Source organism: Trachypithecus francoisi, unplaced genomic scaffold, assembly GCF_009764315.1.
Source record: "Trachypithecus francoisi isolate TF-2019V2 unplaced genomic scaffold, Tfra_2.0 Contig01461, whole genome shotgun sequence".
In the NCBI taxonomy this organism is placed as follows: Eukaryota; Metazoa; Chordata; class Mammalia; order Primates; family Cercopithecidae; genus Trachypithecus; species Trachypithecus francoisi.
In genome coordinates this window covers 8,321,350-8,343,692 of record NW_022681433.1, presented here as the reverse complement: position 1 = coordinate 8,343,692, position 22,343 = coordinate 8,321,350, and the positions used below count along the sequence as shown (strand labels likewise).

Sequence of the window (22,343 nt, the reverse complement as noted above, 5' to 3'; positions counted from 1 at the left end):
TCAGGTATGTGGTGTGCACTTTCATGTATAGTTTGCATCTTTTCATATTTTAAGAAATTGTTATTGTACTATACTTTTAGAATTTCTTCTATTTCCTTGCTTTGGTTTTCTTCTGCAGAGACTTGACTATGCGTGTTTATTTACTTTGCTTATCTTTCATATTTCTCTTAAATCACTTCTGTTATTTCACTTTCTCTTAAATCTTTATCTCCTTCTTTATTTCTCTCTCATTTTAAAATTTAAAAGTAAAATAAAAATTACAGAAAAGCTACAAGGACTATGCCAGTCAGTTTTTTTCCTGAACCAGGAGAGTAACTACTGACATGATGCTCCATCATTCCTGAATGTTATGTTCCTACAAGTGAGAACATTCTTTCACGTCATTATTGTGTAACATGAAATCAAGAGGTTAACATCGATTTGTTACTAACATTTAATTCTCAGACCCCATTAAATTTTTGCTAATTGTTGTATAATGTCTTTTATACTAAAAAGATCCAGTTTACTGCATTTACATTATAATACATCAAACAGCTTCTCAGTCTTTCCTTCATTTTCCATATGGATGCCCTCTTTACCTGAGGCAGGTGTTGGCTTCTTTTCTGGCTGCCTTCCATCATGGATGCGCTCTTAACCCTTCCTCAATTCTAGCACAATATACTGAGCTAGGCTGTTGAGCTGATGCCTTCCCCATCCTTTTGGAGCCCCAGGTTTCTTTACCTCCTGCTGGGCAACCTTCTTATTCAGATGCTACCCTCTCTAGAACTCTTGACACCCCATCCTAGCTTACTCCTTTAGGCAATGGCTCCCTGCCCTGCTGGTGTTGTGCCTTCCCTTGCCTGGTTGCTTCCCTTTGTGCATATTCTTTCATCTTTCTCAGGCTACGACAACCTGAGCCAGGCATCCCCCCCATGAGGATGCCCTTCTCTGCCTGCCCAGGCTCTGACCTGCCAAGCCACACACCAAATGAATGGTTTTCAACCCCCACTGTAGATTCAGCTGCCTCCCAAGGTTTGCCGTCTCCTCTCAGGCAGATGGTTTCTCATCGTTTTCAGGCTCTGACTCCCTACACAGAGAAGCCCTTAGTGTACTTAACCTTCCTTACCTTGCACATACTCAGAAACTTTATGTTAAGGCACAACCCACTTACCTCTTCCTTGTTTCAGGTAGATGCTGTATTACTTTTTTAGAATTCTGACATCATGAACTGAGCAGCTGTCCTACCTACCCTTCCTGCCCTTCTTATGCTCTGACATCCGGCAACAAATTGCACTATGTTGTTGGCTGTAGGTTTTTCATAGATGCTTTTTTTAATAGATAGAAGTTCCATTCTACTCCTACTTTGTTCAGTGCTTTCTATTGTAAAAAGTGTTAGATTCTGTCAAATATGCTTTGTGTGTCTGTTGAGATAATAGTATGTGAATCAGTCTAGGTACAGGCTTGTTAATAGTGTTGATCTTTTCAAAGAACTGGCGTTTGGTTTCATTTTGTTTTCACAGTTTTCTTATTCTCTGTTTCGTTAAGTTCTTCAATAATTATTTTTATTTTTTTCTTTCTGCTTGTTTTATGTTTGGTTTGCTTTTTTGCTTCCAGGGACATAAAGTGGGAGGTTTAGTTGTTGATTTGAAGTCCTCTTTTTAAATACAAACATTTACAGGTATAAATTTCTAAGTGCCTTAACTGCTTATGTTGTGGTATTTGTGTCTTTATTCATCTTAAAATATTCCGTAATTGCCCTTTTGATTATTTCTTCTTTGACACATTGGTTATTTAGGAATGTGTTTATTTCCACATATTTGTGAATTCCTCAAATTCCTTTATATTATTGATTTCTAACATTCCAGTTTGGACAGATAATATACTTTGTATTATATCTGTCTTCATAAATTTATTCAGGTTTGTTTTATGACCTGAGTTTGGTCTATCCAGGAGAATGTTTGCTGTGTACACTTTTATTTTGGAAACAGGGCCTCTCCTTCTGTCACGTAAGCTGGAGTGCAGTGATACAGTCCTAGCACACTAGCTTCTTAGACTCCTAGGCTCAATCTATGCTCCTGCCTCAGCCTCTTGAGTAGCTGGGACTATAGGCACAAGTCACTGTGTCTGACTAATTTTTCAGTTTTTTATAGAGACAGGGTCTTGCTATGTTGCTCAGGCTAGTTTTGAACTCCTGGCCTCAAGTGATCCTTCTACCTCAGCCTCCCAAAGTGTTGGGATTACAGGCATGAGCCACTGAGCCCGGCTATGTGTACTTCGGAAGAATGTGTATTATGCTGTTTTGGGATGGTGTGTTCTAGAGATGTCCGTTAGTTCTGTTTGGTTTTTATTCGAATCTTCAATTTCCTTCTTGATCTTATGAATGGAAAGTTGAGTATAGAGGGGAGGGATAGCATTAGGAGATATACCTAATGTAAATGATGAGTTAATGGGTGTAGCACACCAACGTGGCACATGTATACATATGTAACAAACCTGCACGTTGTGCACATGTACCCTAGAACTTAGTGTGTGTGTGTGTGTGTGTATATATAGATGTCTGTGTGTGTGTGTGTGTGTGTGTGTGTGTGTGTATATATGGCAGACTGGACTTGCAGGATAGGTTTTTTGGTCACTGACCCCACTCAGCTCAAATCTTTTCAAATATCCTGCTTCTCTGTTGATCTTTTCCTCAAATCTTACCAAAAAAGAAGAAAGAAAAAGAAAGAAAAGAAGGAAGGAAGAAAAGAAGGGAGGAAGGGAGGAAGGGAGGGAGGAAGGGAGGGAGGGAAGAAGGGAGAGAAGGAGGGAGGAAGGGAGAAGGGAGAGAGGGAGGGAGGAAGAGCCTGGAAAGACTTGAAATCTTAATCAACCATTAGAGGCAGTAGAAATATTATACCCAGATATTTCTCCCCAAAAGAACATAGGACTTTTATTGGTGGTGACATAACAACTCTACTTAGTGAAATCTGATTGAGTCCCTTAATGGTGAAATGACACACTGGGTGGAGCCAGTTATGCTGTTTCACTTCAAGCCGCCCTCTCCACTTTCCAGGCTATTCCTAGGGGAGATTACTGTTAGCCTGTTTTTTTCCAATAGTTTGTCTAAAAATAAGCAAAATTCAACTTTTCCTGAGAATTACATGGACTTCTGGAAGTACCTTTCCCACTGCTTATAAGTGGGCTCTCCTCCCTTTAACGCCCACCCATTTTTTTCACATGAACTCTTTTTTTTTTTAAATCTTAAACATTTTCATTTATAGCTTTCAATCCTCATTGTGAACCTAATAGGAAATCTCTGTTGGGCTTCAGCACTTTCTGTATTTAACACCATGTGTTTCTTTCTAGGATTTAGATGTTATGCATGGAAAACTATGTAGCGAATGGTCTTATAAATTCTAAAGCTAACAGAAGTTACTCTTGTATTTTCCTATATCAGGAAATAAAGATGGAGGAAGCTATGACCTACCAAAAAAAAATCAGTTGCCCAACTATTATTGTTTGCTTGTGTATTTCTCCCTTCATTTCTTCAGATGTTTCTTCATGTATTTTGGCACTCTGTTGTTGGGTGCACATATGTTTACGATTGCTACATCCTCCTGATGATTGGCCCCTTTATCATTATTCAATGTCTTTTTAATACCTAATAATATATCTTCTTTTAAAGTCTATTTTGTCTGATATTAGCACAAGCATTCCAGCTTTCTTGTGGTTTCTTGATATTTTTTCTCATTTTATTTACTTTAAATATGTTTTTACCTTTGAATATTCTATAAACACTATGTTATTGAATCTTATTTTATTATCCAGTCTGACAATCTCTGCCTTTTGATTTGATTGGTTATTTCATTCATCTTTAATGTGATTATTGATACTTAGGTTTCCATCTGTCATTTTACTTTTTGTTAGCTATGTGTCTTGTGTTTTTATTTCTTTATTTATTCTTTACTGCTTTCTTTGGATTATGTGCTTATTTTCTTATATAGCATTTTCAATTTTTAAATAATTTTTTCACTTAAAAAAACATTTCCTTAGTGATTGCACTAGAGCTTACCATATACATCTTAGCTCACTGGAATCAGCCTCAGATTTATATTAATTTTACCCTAGTGAATTATATAAATGTTACTTCTATATAGCTCTATTTTTTTTCTCTGTTTTTTGTGATATTATTGTTATATATGTAAGATCTGTGTATGTTACAAACCCAACATGACATAATTATTACTTCAAATAATTGTGTCTTTTAAAGAAGCTGAGAGAAGAAAGGAGATAAAGTATATGTTTGTAGATTTTGTTGTATTGATCTTCTGATTTATCATTTATGAATCTCTTGTTTCTGTGGATTCAGTTACCACTTGGAGTCATTTCCTTAGCTCAGTACAACTCACCTCTTTGTTATACTGAAGTGGTGCATATTGAAAAGCATGCATCATACTTTCCTCATTTGAGTGTAATTAGTACAAAATATATTCATACCTTCTTTTCTTTTAAAATAATTATAACAGTTTATTGAAGTGTAATTTACATGTCATACGAATCATTAATGTTAAGTGTACAAGTCAATTGTTTTTTATAAACTTACAATGTTGTGTAGACATCACTACAATTTAATTTTAGAACATTTCTATCAACCCGGAAGGATCCTACCTGCCTATTTGCAATCACTCCTCATTCTCATCCTTGTTCTGTTCATACAGTTTTATATAACAGTTCTTCCTATGAAAATCCTTCTGAAAGAAATTATACAATAAATATTGATAATTATATAAAGGCTTATACTTTTATGTAAAATTTTTTCTTTTTTTTTTAAGAGTCAGGGTCTCACTCTGTCACTCAGGGTGGAGTGCAGTGGCATGATCATGGCTCATTGTGGTCTCAAAATTCTGGGCTCAGTGATCTTTTCACCTCAGCCTCCTGAAGAGCTGGGACTACAGACATGTGACACCACACTCGGCTAATTTTTAATTTTTTGGTAGAGATGGGGTATCTTTGTTGCCCAGGCTGATCTCAAACTCCTGGCCTCAAGTGATCCTCCCACCTTGGCCTCTCAAAGTACTAAGATTACAGGTGTGAGCCATTGCGCACGTCCGCCTTTATATATAAATTTAAAGATGTAGAAATAACCTAATACTACAAATAAGGGAAGATAAGAAGATTATGTTTATGTAATGGATTCTATGTTTATATTACATTACACACTTTTTTTAAACCTAAAAGTGTTAGATTTGATTAATTATTATATAAACTTATTTTCCTCCTACAAACCAAAATAGGGTATGGTATGTATCATGGGCTCAGAAAAACTAAGACCAATGTTTTTCCAAATAAAAATAGATTTTATTAGATATCTTACATTTCCACAAAATGATTTTAAATCTTTCAAGATAATATATTAAAGCTTGTTAATTCTGGTGTAAGCAGTATGAACAAAATGAAAGCAAGAGTTTTGTTCTAGACAATAGGATGTACAAATGTTTCAGCAGTGGTAAAATGCTGACACAGAAAGCTGATTTCAGTGTTTAACAACATACCTTATGTGTTTTAAATCAGTCACTGTTTTTTTAATGTAGATATGCTGAGTTCTTAAGTATTCTAGTGATAACACTACCCTCCTCATTCAAAAAAAAGTATTATCAATGAAATACTTCAGACTACAGAATATACAAATTTTTAATTATTCATGTTGCTCTTGTCTTGGCACATGCCTAATAGTTAATGGTTTGCATCCAGTTTTGTATTAGATAGTCTCTACACACTAGTCCAGAAGTAAAAACTGACATGTTTGGTCTGCAAAGTGTTACAATGTTTGAATTAAATTTTAAAATGTAGTGATTTTAGATAAAAATTCAGATTTCATGTTTCTCTTGAAAAATATGGAAGAACTAGCAACACTGAACAATAGACTTAGGGGCCACTTTTAGAAAGGACAAACATTCTCCAGTTTGAGGAAGTTCCCATCTGACCCAATTCACTTATGCATATCTGTGTGCCTCCCATAAGAACTTGAGTTTCGGACATTTGATTTAACCTTATTATAACATTAGAGTAAGAAAATTGGAGCCACATCAGCTAAATGATTTCCTCAGCATGGAAAAGATAATTAGTGGCACAGTCAGGATTTTAAGATGATTTCATTATCGATACATTGAATATGGACTATAAATCAGAAGACTTTAGAATTACGTGCTGGTCCCTTCTACATCTTAATTTCTGTAACATTCAGTTTTCATAATTGTAAGTTGAAATTACTAGTAATACTGATATGTGATTATTGCAAAGGTTAAATATTATTTATCATTATTAGATTCATATCTGTAGAGCAATTTTAACCACGTATAACAATACTTTTCTTGTTACAGATGGCATATGTTTAGCTCTTATCTTTCATAGAAAGTAATAACATGTTTTAATGAACTTCTCTTCTGATTTTAGTATGTATATTGTGATATTATTATTGAGTGTCATTGGTATTTTATAGGTTGATTTGCTTTTTAGTAAGGATAGGAATATTTTTGCATATTAACTTTTTATAGCCTCAAATGATGGTCATTTTTCTCTATAAGTTATTCATGTGCCAGGCACTGTTTATTTACATAAATACTTTTTAAAGTGTTAACAAGAAAAATTAAACTTATGCTATGATGTAGTCAAGTAAAATCCTATTTATATATAATATCAGGTTTGATATTTTTTTCTGATGAAATGCTTTTGCCAGTAATGGAAAACTTTAAATTAGAAAATGAAGATCTGAGCATCTTTATTGCTATAATAAAACTTAGCTCTCACTGAATTAAAGTGACAATAACAAAGTAAGAAACACCACTGAATAGTCTCTGACATGTGAAAGGTACACAAATAGTTTATTATTGTAAATGTTTCTCTGCTTTAAAACTTTTGAGTTTAATTGTTGCTTTTAAAGAGTGTTTACCTTAGTTTTATTTTTTCAGAGTACCTTCAAGTTTAAATCTGAGAGTGATATTCATTTGGCAGAACATCATAAACAGGTTTTATATGATGGAAAACTTGCAAGTAGCATTGCCTTTACATATAATGCTAAGGCCACTGATGCTCAACTCTGCCTGGAATCATCACCGAAAGAGAATGCATCAATTTTTGTGCATTCCCCACATGCTCTAATGCTTCAGGTGTGTGAATTGTGGCTTTGTTTTCATGTTCTTGTTAGAATTTGACAGTATCTTTATTTTATATATCAAACATTGCTCATCTATAAATCTATGATTTTTTGTTTCTTTTTTGGCTTTTGCAGATCTTTTAAGCGAAACTTTAAAGAATGTCTCTCTTTTCTGTAGTAATATACTCTACCCTGGCCTTGTCTCCTTAGTAGGAAATCTGCCATTTCTATTATCTTATATGTTATATAGCCTTTGAAATTAAATCAATTAACTGAATAAGTTAATTGTTAGATATAAAAACATACTTTGCTTTAAGAATGTATTACTAACATTCTCTAACAGTAAAATTACTTGTCTTTAAATCCATCAATAGTATTTCTGATTTTAAAATAACGTTTGATTTTAACTTCATATTTTTAGTGTAAAAATGTCTCAACCTAAGATTTGAAATTTAAAAGTGATTAGCAAAGGTATTCACTTTTTTGTCTTATATGTGTATAACAATTATAATTGAAGGCTTAAAAATGTCCAACTATGTTATTTAATTCTCTTATAAAGGTACTTGGAACAAGGAAATAGTGATGAAAATTGTTCTATAGAAGTTTAATAAACATTTTTGTTTTTGGACATAGGATGTGAAAGCGATAGTAACACATTCAATTCATAGTGCAATTCATTCAATTGGAGGGATTCAAGTGCTTTTTCCACTTTTTGCCCAATTGGATAATCGGCAGCTCAACGACAGTCAAGTGGAAACAACTGTCTGGTAAGTTTTCTTTGCATGTACAATTGCTGATATTTTATACACACTTAGACTATGCATGATATACTCGGTGCTGTGTAAATGTATTACAGTATTTGGGTTCTGCCCTTAAAGTGCTAATAAATATTTTTTGAAACTAATGGAGATAGATATTTATACAATAAGTAAAGAAAACCCTGACATTTAGGTTGTTATATCATAAAGGAATGCCTTTCTTGATAATAAATAGCAAATCCTTCCCAAAGATAGCATAGTGATTATAATATGTAGTTGAGGGAAAAATATTAATCCTGACCTTATCATTTGCATATACTCATGGATTGAATTGACCATGAAACCCTGTCAAGTTGAAGAAAATTACTAGGGTGAAGTTATTCAGAAGAATAATATTTATTAGCAATTACATAATTTATATCTTAAAAAGTGATACTATTTTATAATGCTTTTGTCATGGCATAAGTCTATCATAATATTAATTGACATCATCCCTTATTTATATATAGTTTATGTTTGAGGACTCAAATCTAACCAGTGGCAAATCCATGTTTATGTAAAAATTAAATCTCTTCTAATGAGTGTGATTTCATGTGCATTTTTATAGTTTCTCGTTTATTAAAAAAAATTATGTGCCAGACTCTAATTTAATGTTATAGCTTAGAATTACACATACAAGAATTTAAAAATGAATTGTAGTAGCTATTTCGACTATACACATTGCCATGCTTGGGGATTTTAATGGACAAGTTATATAGATAAGCATTAATTTTATTCCAAAAGTAACACTATAGTGCTTCATTAGTATATATACATATAGATGAGCTCCTTCATGGGTTATCTAATTTTGAATTGATGGCGAATCTAGAAGGTGTGGGAAAAATTTAAGGTACAATGAAATGCTTTTTCTCATAATTATTATCTAAATTACCTATTAATGAAATTCCATTTTAGTATTTCTAATAATGTTATTTCTGTTTTGGAAACAACTTTATGTAAAGTATAAACCTAAATATAGATACGAGATTTGTACATTTATAACTTTCACCTCCCATCTATGGGTCTTGCCTTCTTTTATATCAATATAGTGTAAAGGTTGGAGTTTTGAAAGTAAAAAGCTTTGAAGTGAAAAAGAATCCTGAGGTTATGTCCTACTGTGATACTGTTTTGCTTGTGAGATCTTAAATAATCTAATTGGAAGGCAGCTCAGCTTAGTGGAAAAATCAAACTTTAAATTTCAGTCCTTTATTTAAATTCAAAATGTTTTGCTATTTATCATCTCAGTGAACTAGGACACGTTATGATCAGTAATTTAAAATCTAGTCAGTACTGTGAAAAGAAGTGGGAGATGAAGTAGCCACCAGAAAAATCTATGTATATTTAAATATTTTTTATGAAATCATATGAAATACATATATTATAAAATCTTACTGCTAAAACCGTATGTAATAGGTTATCTGGTTCATTCATCCAAGATGCATGTTTATTTTTACTGTCTTTCTTCAAAACTCATTTAATTTTTATTAACATCTTGATATTTAAATTGTGTTTATTTCATCATGGAGATAAAAGATAGTGTGAGGAGTCAGCATACCTATTTTCATTTTGATTTTAGTTCTTTTATATCATTCATCCTAATATTTCCCTATATCAACTAATTTCAACCTTTTCAGTGATGTCTATTATGTCTTTAGTTTGTTTGTTTGTTTGTTTGTTTGTTTATTTATTTATTTGAGACGTAGTCTTACTCCGTTGCCCAGGCTGGACTGCAGCGGTGCGATCTCTTGGCTCACTGCAACCTCCGCTTCCCAGATTCAAGCAATTCTCTTGCCTCAGCCTCCCAAGTAGCTGGGATTACAGGCGCCTGCCACCATGCCCAGCTAATTTTTGTATTTTTAGTAGACAGAGTTTCACCATGTTGGCCAGGCTGGTCTTGAATTCCTGACCTCAAGTGAGTCACCTGCCTTGGCCTCCCAAAGTGCTGGAATTACAGGCATGAGCCACTATGCCCGGCCCTGTTTATAGTTTGCCAATAGAAAACATAACAAGAAAGATATCACTCTCCTCTTTAAATATAATACGTACTCAATTCCAGGCCACCCTGTGATTTAGTTATGTGCTATTTTGAATTCTAATCTATTACTTTTTCATTAATTATTTCAGTATCCTAAATATCTGAGATTTGCTCTTTGGTACGGACAGTTGTATGGATCAGTAATGCAGTCTTTTGTTATTTAATGTTTTATAGGGAAGCATTATATAAAACTGTTTGCATCGGTGAAATAGTCTTTGATTTTGCAAGCTGTTAAGTGGGATTTCTCCCTCTATTTGAAAAATACAGATTCATGACTATGCAGGGGTTATAGAATTTTATGTTTTATGGCTATATCATCAGTTCATATAGATGATTGGGACCTTGAAAAAGGATTTATCGTCTTATTGTTAATCCATAATAAATTGTTCTAGATTAAGGATAATCAATTTGAAGTTTTTAACTCTTCCAGAGAAAATTTAATATACTCCTTTTTGGAAGTCTGATTGCATAGTAAAGAGATGACTGAAAGTTGCAATACTGTCTAATTTTTAATTGCTTTTTTGAGAAATGGAGCTAAGCTCGAATATAAGTTACTTCTCTGCCCTCTGTGTTTCAAGCCAAAGCATTTTATCTTCCACATACTTTTCTCTGCTAAGTAGTACCTTTCAATGAAAATGTTCAGTGTTTCTTAGGCCTTACCTCTGTTGGCACTACTACACTGTTTTTATCAACTTTAATGAGTTTTTACTTCATATAGGGGATTTAGAATTTTTAAAAATTATTGGCTGAGAGTGGTGGCTTACGCCTGTAATTCCAACACTTTGAGAGGCTGAGACCGGTAGATTGCTTGAGTCCAGAATTTTAAGACCAGCCTGGACAACATGACAAAACCCCATCTCTACAAAAAAATAGAAAAAATTAGCTGGGCATGGTGGCATGTGCCTGTAGCCCCAGCTACTGGGGAGGCTGAGGTAGGAGGATCACTTGAGCCCAGGAGGTGGAGGCTGCCATCAGCTGTGATCGCACCACTGCTCTCCAGCCTGGGTAACAGAGCGAGACTCTGTATCAAAAAACCACCCCAAATTATTGAAGCAATAGTTTCATTTTCTAGAGTCTTCAAAGATGAATTTATTTTTGCTGGATAATTTTTGTGACTTTTTAAATTATGAAGGCCACTTATTATAGTTATTATATATATGGACATTCAAGTCAGACAAACTTGGGTTCAAATCTTGAATTTAGTATTTATTACTAGTGTAACTGTGTATGTGATTAATTTTTTGAGCATAACTCACACTCTGAAGTAACATAGCTTTTGTATTTTGTGTCTAGAATGACTCAAGAAATTAAACAGAAACTTTATTTTCCTTTGAATTCGATGATTATGTAGACTGAGTACATACTATTCTTATTGAGTACATACATCTTATTGAGTACATATTCTTACGTTGAACTATTTTTTTGAGAACATGGGTAATTATATAGGTGATACAAAATAAAACCTTCCTCATCGTGTGACCTAAGACAGCTTTGCTAGAAAAAAATTTATGTTTTCTAGAACAAGGTATGAATTGAGTTTTGTATATCAAACAATTAAAAATACACCAAGAGATAGTTTCATTAGAGACCAATGTGATATATTGCATAAGTGTTCTTTTGGTGGAAGACAAATTTAGACTCAAATCCCTGTCCTGTTTTATAGTGTCTCATGTTAGGTGATGGGATATTCATGGGTGTGTAGTAGTGGTATGTGGCATTTATTGAATACTTACTATGTGCTAGTCTCTTTTTTTAAAGAAAAAGTTTTATTGTGTATGTTTAAGGTATACAGCATGATGTTATGGGATACAAACAGATAGCAAAAAGGTTACTATAGTGAAGCAGATTAACATCTGTCATCTCACATAGTTACCTATTTTGGAGGAGGAGGGAAGCAGCTAAAATCTACTTATTATGAATCACATACAAAGTATAATTATGTTACCTACAGTCCTCATGTTGTACATTAGATGTACTTGTTCATCCTACATATCTGGTTCTTTATTTCCTCTAACCTATATTTCCCCACTTCCAAGCCCTGCTACCCTTTTCTCTGATGGCCACTGTTTTGTTTTTTATTTCTGTATATTTGAATTCTGTCAGTCATGTATTTTAATCTAATTATTTGCTGGTGAAGAAGAGAAAAATTGAATAATTTGTTCAAGATCACAGAGACATAAGTGGCAGAACCAGGGTCCTAGTCCTGAAAGCCTGACTCTAGAGCCCTTACTCTAAACCACTGTGGACCACTCTGAGAATCACTTTTGCCAGATGTGGAATGATTTTAATAAGTGCCTACTTTATCTGATTGTAGTATGAATTAAAATAAGACATGCAAAGTATCTGTCATAGCGTCTGGTACATAGTTGGCACTTAATGAGTTCTCTTTTTACTTTTTTCCATGAGTACTAGTCTGTTGGTTAGATACAGCTTTTTAATTATTAAAACTTAGTTTTAATGTTATTATAAACTATGATAATTTTTATAAAGAAGAAATTTCAAGTGATAAATTATCTTAAGTATATGAATATTTTTTCTGGGAAAAGCATTTTTTTAAATTACAATAAATGCAGTTTGTTTGCTAAAATGATGGAATGTAAGATATAAAAGTGTTTAGAGAATCCTATAAAGCATTTATGTCAACAGTCCTATCATATGAACAGTCCTCTTGTAATGTGAATATGTATGACTCATTAGTTTGTTTAGTGAACTTAAATCACACTTTATTTCTTAATATTATCTTGCTAATTAATCAGTTATTCCAGTAATTACATTGAATTTTATAGCCACTTTAATAATTAAGCAACCTCTTAATAATTAAATATTTCCTTCTAATATTCTGATTAGTACTATTGTAATATGTAAAGCAACAGAATTATCTGGAAAATTTAAATATTTCAGTGTCTAACTGCCTTAGCCAGATTTCCTCATACACTTAGAAGTGACATGAAAATCCTTTATCTGACCATGTTTCCTGTTTTCTAATTCAGAAAAAATGTCTGTTATATAGTGTTAAAATTTAATTACATATTCTTAATCCAACTTAGTCTGACTTAAAGATAATACGTAATTGCTTTTAATAGGGAAAAGAATTAAAATAAGCACCTGTTTACAATAATGGTTTCTCTTATGGAAGTGGTTGTTCTTCTATATAGAATATAATTATTAATTTAGTTTCCAAAAGCATTTAAAATATTTTTATTAGTCTGTAGTTTATACAGTTATATTTAGTTTAGATTTTTCAGAAAGAATGTACCACTGACAAGTCTTAAGATTCATATTTCTTTGTTTGCCTTGAAAAATTGCTAAATTGGTACTGAAAAGATTTTTGAAGTGATAGATAGACATAAAAAATGCATTTGATGTATTTACACTACTACTATTAGAGGAGAAAAATGAAGTAATTTGGTTAGTGAGATTTAAGCAGAGTAAAATGAAATATGTATTGAATTCACTATGCAAATTAATTTGTAAGTAGTACAAAGTAAAATACATTAAATATTCTGTCTGAAACATTAGGAAGCATTACATTTAATTTTCAAATAGATTTTTCTTCTTTTTAAATTTAGCAAAAGCCACTTTTAATACTACTTTATGTTGTTTAGTTTTCAACACTTAATTTTTCTCTGTAAATTTTTCTTTGTCTTATTACAAGGTTTCTGCTTTATCTTTGACCCTTCACTCCCTCTCTCTTGCTGTGGAAAAAAGGCACCTTTTTGGCATAAGGTTAACTACAAATTGTTCTTTGCAGTTGATGACCATGGACACATCTTCAGTAAATTTGTTGCCTTAATTTTCTTCTAGTTTGCATTTCCACTTTCTGTTTTCTTTAATTTTCCAATCTTATTATCTTCTAACAGGAGTATTGTTATTTTACTCATGCCATAGATTTCATTTCTTTTAACTGTCTTACATTACCTTCCTTCATTTATTTTGATTTTATGACAGTCGTGCAGGTATAATGGTATCAGTTCACAACTAAAATAATTATTATTTGCCTTTATAAAGAATATTGCCACATGCCATAATTCATCCTCAGAAACCCAGAATACTTTTAACAGAGTGTAGCTATAATGCTGATTGTCACAAGTGTTTAAACCCTCTTCTTTTTCCATCCAGGAGTGAGATGTGATGACCATAACACGTAATGAATGAAATTTTCAAGAAAAGATTTAGTAAAGCATACTAAAGAGATTCTAGTTAATTTAGTATTATAATTTTATTGGTTTTTATTTCTAATTCTACTCAAATTTTTAGGTTCACAGTCTTGTTACCTAGGCTGGTAACTTCCAGTGCTTTATCTCTAGCTTGCCTTCAGTTTAGGTTTATACACATAAACCATTGATGCAATATTTCCATGTGGAAAGTATCTCAAAGTTAACATGACTCAAGTAAAAATTCATAGACTTCTTCTCTACCCAATTTCTATTGCTTTTGATTTTCTAATGTTACTGAGGAACGTTGTCTCCAGGTAGTCTCTTAAATTAGAACCCCAAGAGAACTCATCAGTTACTTTCCTCCCTTTGAATAATTAAAATATTAGCTGTTCCTATATTTGTCACATACAATCTATCATGATAAGCTATTGATATTATTCCTTAAATACCTCACAAGCTACCCTTTCCTCTCCATCCATATTGCTACTGCCTTAGTTTAGGTTCCCATTATTAATTACTTCAGCTAGTATATATCCAGTAATTGCTGTTGCCCTTTTCCAGTAATTTGCAATGGCTAGAAGAGTTATCTTTCTAAAATATAAATCTAATTATTTCACATCTGTGGTCATTCATTGGTTTCCTGTTGCCTCAGAACAAAGTCAGCATCTGATCTGGTCATGCTTACTTCTCTCTTCTAGTCACATTTCTTGATAGTCTTTCCAAACCCAAATTCCTATATATAGCAATAAGGACAAAGAGTGGAAAATGCTAGCAGGGACATTCTAGAACATGTATTTATGAATAAAAGGTGCTACAAATAGGGACAGCCTCAGCAACAGTGTATGGTTGGGAACATGGTTTTCTGCAGTTCTTGGATTTATAATGTCAGTGAATTAGGGAGGGGATTTAACAGAATACTTCATTTAAGGTGTCTTGGAGTCTTACTATTTGCTAAATAAAGGGGGAGGTTTCTGTGCACTTAAATCCAGCTTTCAGCTGCAGAACAGAGATGGAGTGTCTGCTGTCATGCAACTGGACAATAAGAAGAACCATAGGCAATCTGTATACCAAATGACCAATTATTCAGTACCCTGGTTGTACAGATCTTGTTTAATAATCAGCACAGAGAAACCTATCAGTATAGAACGTATATTATCCAGCATTTGCTAATTATGGCTATAGTAACAACCTCAAAATCTGGTGGCCTCATAAAACAACAAAAGTTAATTGTTCATAACTGGTTATGCTGTGTTCCCTGTGTCTTCTCATTCTGGGTCCTAGATTGAAAGATTAGCTGTGATACGGAATATGTTTTTCCTGTGTCAAAGAAGTGCAAGAATCTCAGTCAAACAATATAATTGCTCTTGTAGCTTCTGGTCAAATGAGATGAATGTCATATTCAATCTACTAGCCAAAGAATGACCAACTAAGCCCACATTTAGTGAGGGGATTTGGTTGTAAAATATATGTCCTGGAAGTGGGGGTAGAATGTAAGTCTTTTGGCCATAGGCAAGGATTTATAATCTTCTTATTGAGATGGAAAAGTCAAAAGTTGGGAATAATAATGCAATCTTCCATGGGACTTATGAAAAAGTATTATGATGCACAGGAAGGAAACCGATATCCTAAAGACTTGAGACAAGCAGACTTATAAAACTTTGGGAGGCCGAGGTGGGCAGATCATGAGGTCAAGAGATGGAGAGCATCTTGGCCAACATGGTGAAACTCCCTCTCTACTAAAAATGTAAAAATTAGCTGGGTGTGGTGGCACATGCCTATAGTCCTAGCTACTCGGGAGGCTGAGGCAAGAGGATTGTTTGAACCCGGGAGGCGGAGGTTGCAGTGAGCCGAGATTGCACTACTGCGCTCCAGCCTAGTGACAGAGCGAGATTCTGTCAAAAAAAAAAAAAAAAAAAGAAACCTACTAGTAGGAATTCAGAAGAAAATTTTGGCAAAAATTAGGGTGCAAAATGATCCTGTATGAAATAGCAGAATACCATAAGACTGACATCGAGACAATACTATCAGAATTTAGAGATGATGGCCAAAGTCTGTATTTTTGCCAGGCAGTTTAGAATATTCTGATACAAAATCAGGTGTGGGAAACAATGAAGAATGTTTTTCTAATTCCTTCTGATAACTTCTCATTGAATTAAAAACAGTATATGTGCCTTCTTTTGGATTTACTGGAGAAAGTAAAAATTAAAAATGTGATGGTTACAAAAATACAGAAAACAAGGGAATGGGAATAGAACCATAAAACAATTGTTACTATAAAGTAACAGGTTATATAACCTGGAGATACCATTAACTGTTAAAAGACAGAAACATACATATTCATTCAATAAGCCAGAATCCAACAATGTAAGCTTTTTTTTTTATTATTATTATACTTTAAGTTCTAGGGTACATGTGCATAACGTGCAGGTTTGTTACATATGTATACTTGTGCCATGTTGGTGTGCTGCACCCATAAAGAGAAAGTATTTCATTTAAAACTCAGTGGTAAAGAATATAGGTCTCAATTTTTGGTCTGCTGTAGTCTGGCAATTTTTTTCTTAGTATACTACTAATAAAAGTGTGGATAGTATACTAATAAAAATGTGGCTATTTTGTCCCATATGGAATGCATGGATGGTATCTTTTTACCTAAGAAAGCACATATTCCTCATTTGCTGGTTAGAATAAAATCATTTGTTAAGAAAACAGTCCATCGTGTTTGTTATATTTTATCTAGAAAGTAGGTTAGGTCACTCACTACTAACCTATTCCAAAACTTTCCCTAAAATTTTACTTATCTCATGGGATGGGGGCCCTTTTGCAACTATTTATTTTCACTTAATCCATGGTTGTTTTATCCTTTTTTTACAGGAAGAGTCAAGACATACTGCATGGCTTGAATGATAAATTTTCTATAGTATGGGTACCCATACTAAAGAAATAGTAGTAGTAGATCATTATAATAGTAATATTACCCAGTTCTAAACTATTGGTACAGATGCTTGTTTCTTTCTCCACTGTGTAGTTTTTAGAACAATACAATTCTCCCTTTTCAATCGTTGCCTGATGCTGAGATGGCACCTTCAAATTATTTTCTCAAGAGAGTGTAGGGGTCAGGTACCATATAAAATTTTAAAAATTGTTTAGTTCCATATCTAGAACATGCAGGTAACTTTTGTCCCTCCTAGTACAACTGTTGTGCATATTATTTCAATTGATATCATTGAGGATCTCTCCTTTGGTGGCCTGTGGGTGCCTATTAATAGATCCAGCATTTAGAAACATGGAAGTCTTTTGCAGTATTATTTTGACATAACTTTATTGAGGATAGTAGTCAGGGACTTGAGTGGGGTCTTACTTATCTGATGGAAAAAGAAGGTTGATATCTTCTTTGACAAAGAGGTTATGAGCAAAACCTCTGCCTTTAATTATGTAATTTCTAGATATTCTTTACCAGGAAGTCCAAGCTGAAATTGGAGGGCAGGTCACAATAAGGCTCAGTTGGAAGAAGAAAATATTTTTGCCAGGGAGAGGAGGGCATATATTGTCCTTTGGGGTGGTAAAGCTGACTCAGCAGTTTGGGTATTTGGCATGTACCCCTTGTAACTCAGCCAAGTACACTAGGTAGCACATCTTTAATACAGTTGAAGACCAGACTTAAATAGGTTTAGGAACATAAGGAGTTCTAATAGATGAATACTATTAGGAAGCAAAGGGTAAAAAGTTTACACTAGTTGATTCCTGTGAAATCAATGTGGAAGTCAGGTATGAGACACATACATTTATTTGCTGCCAAATATTTTTATAGTTGGAAATGGGATACGGGACTTGGTACCTTTGGTATCTTACGCAGTAGTGAATAGGACCAGGTATGATCCCTTTCAGCAAGTCTTGGTGGAACTTTAATGAGGATCCAGTGTCGGACCAAAGATGCTGGCATTCATCATCCCAAGTTTTCAGTAGGGCTTTTTATACCTCTAAAAAGTTTGCCTTAACTCAATTACTTTATGATTTAAAACATCGAATGAAATATGTATACATAAATGTTTTGTAGTATGGCTTGCTGCTGGAAGGCCTAGAGGGAAGTTTCATGTGACTCGCCCTCAGTAATTCACGCGGGAATAGCAGGATTCCTATTTTTCTGGTGGCTGTATATCTCATCAGGGTTACAAGTATCTGCCTATTAGAGCCTAATTTTTGTACAAAGCCTAGCTATTATTTTTGAATTCTATCTTGGCATTTTCTGTGGTATTTGTGGTGAAAATATTGTTGAAGTTGATCTCCTTTAGACAATTCCTTTGCAATGTCTTTATTAATGGGCAAGGTACTCTGAATCTGGGTATTAAATATTATATGACAGCTTTTGTTAATGGATTTACTTAACTATCTTCATAAAATACGTATATTATTTTTGAACTTTTTTCCATAGAAACAAATTCAAGCTAAATATTTATTAATAACTCTCAAGATGGGCAAGTTTTTTTTTTTTTTTTTAAATGCTTACCTCCATTTTGCAAGTGGCAAATATGGCAGGAATGACAGTATGTGTGAGGCATTTGAGAAAACAATTTGGAGGATATTAACAATGTTTGCATAACTTTTTTTTTTTTTTACTTTTTATGCCAACTCACATGCAAAGAACAGGAGAAAATTTTTTTATATCATCTAACAACAATTTGTGGAGTATAAAATAGTGAATCTTGTTTTTAAGCATATTTTTTCTTTTCTTCAAAATTTATTTTGTTGATAAAAACACTTTGCTAAATTTATAGGTGTATGTGAATATTCGTTACATTCATAGAATGTGTAATGGCCAAGTCAGGGTATTTGGTCATTGCCATCACCTTGAGTATTTATCATTTCCATTTTGGTAACATTTTAAGCCCTCTCTTCCAGCTACTTTGAAATGTACACTACATTGTTGCAAACTATAGTCACTCTACACTGCTATTAAACATGAAAACTTTGACCAACTATCTAACTGTACATTTGTACCCACTAACCAACCTTTGTTTATTCTCCCTCCTACCCACATACCCTTCCCAGACTTTGTATCTGTCTTTCTACTCTCTACCTCCATGCGATCAATTCTTTTAGCTCCCACATATGAGTGAGAACGTGTGGTATCTTTCTGTTCCTGATTTATGTCACTTAACATCATGACCTCCACCTCCATCTGTGTTTCTGAAAATGACATGGGTTCATTTCTTTTCATGGCTGAATAGTACTCTGTTGTGCATATATGCCAGATTTTCTTTAGCCATTTGCCTGTTGATGGAAACTTAGGTTGATTTCATAGCTTTGCTTTTGTGAATAGTGTTGTGATAAACATGTGAGTGCATGTATCACTTTGATACACAGATTTCCTTTCCTTTGGATAAATACCCAGTAGCAGATTGCTGGGTTTAGTGGTAGTTCTGTTTTAACTCTTTGAAACATCTCCAAACTCTTTTCCGTAGTGGTTGTATTAATTTATAGTGTGCAAAAGTTCCCTTTTCTTCAGATCCTCACCAGCATCTGTTATTTTTTGTTCTGTTTATAATAGCCATTCTAACTGGGGTAAGTCGATGCCTCATTGTGGTTTAGATTTGCATTCATCTTATGCTTAGTCATGTTGAATATTTTTGCATACACCCGTTGACAATTTCTGTGTCTTCTTTTGAGAGATGTATATTCATGTCCTTACCCCACTTTTTAATGGTTTTTTTTTTTTTTATTGTTGTGTTGTTTGAGTTCCTTGTATATGCTGGATATTAGTCCCTTGTAGGATGAATAGTTAGCAGGTATTTTCTCCCGTTCAACAAATTGTCTCTTCACTCTTTGGATTGTTTTCTTTGCTGTGTAGAAGCTTTTTAGTTTTGTATAGTCTCATTTGTCTATTTTTGTTATAGTTGTCTGTACTTTTGAGGTCTTAACCATTAAATATTTGTACTGAAACAGTAAAACTACTAGGAAAAAGCATAGGGAAAATACTTCAAGATATTGATCTAGGAAGATATTTCATGCCTAAAACTATATTTAAAAATTAAAATATTTATATTAAAAATATTTCCCTTAAAGTTGGTACCTTATCTTATGTAAGGAAATTTTAGAGTACACTCTGGAGAAGTCCAGTCAGCACAAAATTAAAAGGATGAATTTGGAAGTGGAAGGGACTACAGCTTTGGCTGAAGCATGAGCCACTATTAACATCATCATACAGCTTTTGGTCAGCAATGAATTTTATAATAGTTATGGCAGAAGGAAGTTGTAAATGATGTAAGTCATAAAGTAGCATTAAAATAATATGCCAGGGAGATTATTTTCAATAGTAGGCAAGGAATTCTTATTATATGATTGTGTAAGATCATGAACAGCTTCAGAACCATAAAAGAAGTCATGGCATCTATCAACATTACAGCCCAAAAGTCGACATTTATGAAAGGAACGGATATATGCTCTAGAGAGAGAATCAGCTTTACACAATTTCACACAAATGGACAGAATATTCAGAAGCAAAATAAAACTTTTTGTTACCTGATGTAGGAACAAATGGTATAGCCAGAGAATCTTGTAGACTATAATTTATTTACATTAGAGGTAAGATGAAGATTTTGAAGTAGGTTTGTTAAACCATGTTGGTTTTCATGAAGTGGTCACGTTTTCTATAGCTGGAGTTTGGAATAAAGGGGTTGGCATGGGGCACCGGTAGTAACGTAACACAGGGAAGAAGAAGAGTTTTTATTTTCCAGGCATTAGAAAGGCGCAGTATTTTGGTATTTTGGATAGGTACTGAGGTATCACCTACCATAGTTAGTGTCAGACAGGAATCTATTATGAAGGTTGAAAAATCCTCCAATATTATTGCAGCCATAAACTGAATGCAATCTGTGAGGCAAGCAAGCCGCTATGAGATTAAGGAGAAAACTGTAGTAAGCAATTGGATATTGTTTGTCCTTTTGAATCTCCATTAATGTACCCTAAATAATTCCATACTTCAAAAGAACCGTAACAGGTTTAATATAATTAGGAAAACTCAATATAGGGACTTTGGACAGATGTTGTTTAAGAAAGTGATAAGTCCTTTCAGTTTTCTGGTTCTGTGATGACAGCCTGCCAGTTTTTATGGTTGTTGAGCTATTGTAATATAATCCAGCTTCCATAGATAGCCATAGCTATGTGGATTTGTCAAACTGTATGGTCTGGGGGCATCCCAGATAGCTTCTGTTTAGGAAAATGCAAGGTAGTGATTTTAGTAGAACTTAGTAAAATTTTGGCTTTTCCAGTATATTCCGGGTCAAGTTTACTGGAGTACTTGATAAGAAAGATAAATAAAAATTAGATATTAGGCTGGTAGGGACTCTGAAATACATAGTAGTATACAAGCTTTTTTTTTTTTTTTCTTTTTAAAATCTGGTTGTATTAGTTAATGTAGGTTATATGATACCAAATTAGCCATGAAACCTTAGTGGCTTTATACAGTGAAGGTTTATGTAGTGTTCCTGTGATCAAATATAGTTTTGTCAGCAATCTGAGGTTTTGGGTTTCACCATCATATTTCAGAGTAGCCAGTATTCATCATAGGAGGCGAGGAGTGGGGGGCTAGAGAATTATGCATAGGCTTTTTATTGTTGTAACCCACAAGAGATTTCTGATAACATTTAGTTGATTTATTCACATAATTAGCTATAATGGGGTTAGGAAATGTCTTCTGTATACACAAGAAGTAGGAATATGGCATGGGAATTATTAATAACAAACATTGTCTCTAGCATACTTGGTTTCTTAGCTGGTAAAATTAGAAAATTAGTGGGTTTCAGTGGTTCTTGGTTAGAATTACAGGTTTTTGGTGTGAAAGGATTTGACGACTATTAGAGATGTGGTGACATAGCAGTATTAAACCTGACTTTAACTGATGTGATGCTGTATGCCAATATCTGGGCATATTGATTAAGTTTGTCCAGTTAGTTTGTTGAGATCAAAATGTGGGGACTCAGAAGGATTTTTTGAGTCATCTTAGCTTAGAGTTTCATTTAAGTCAGTCAGAAAACAAAAAATTCAGTTCCAATTCTGGTTAAGGTGGAGTGAGCACACCCTACCCTGTTTCTCCTACTCAATGCAAGAATAACACCTTACATGGACAGAATTCACGCAGCCACTATTTCAGAGCTCTGAAAAGTGAATAATAGCAGGTAGAGTGGGGAATAAGAGCAGAATTCACAGTGCCTTTAAACTGGAAGTGAGTTCACTATACTTTTTGCCCC

General features: G+C 33.7%; 1 protein-coding gene across 7 annotated transcripts in view; it reads left to right on the top strand.

Moving 5' to 3' along the window:
* The window catches only part of NBEA (neurobeachin), a 786,519-nt gene that overhangs the window by 123,860 nt on the left and 640,316 nt on the right, over positions 1 to 22,343 (top strand). For all 7 annotated transcript variants that reach the window (XM_033235426.1, XM_033235381.1, XM_033235435.1 and 4 more), the window contains exons 9-10: positions 6,927 to 7,124; positions 7,745 to 7,878. In XM_033235426.1, the coding sequence (XP_033091317.1) occupies positions 6,927 to 7,124; positions 7,745 to 7,878 (332 nt within the window). The remainder of the gene's footprint in view (positions 1 to 6,926; positions 7,125 to 7,744; positions 7,879 to 22,343) is intronic.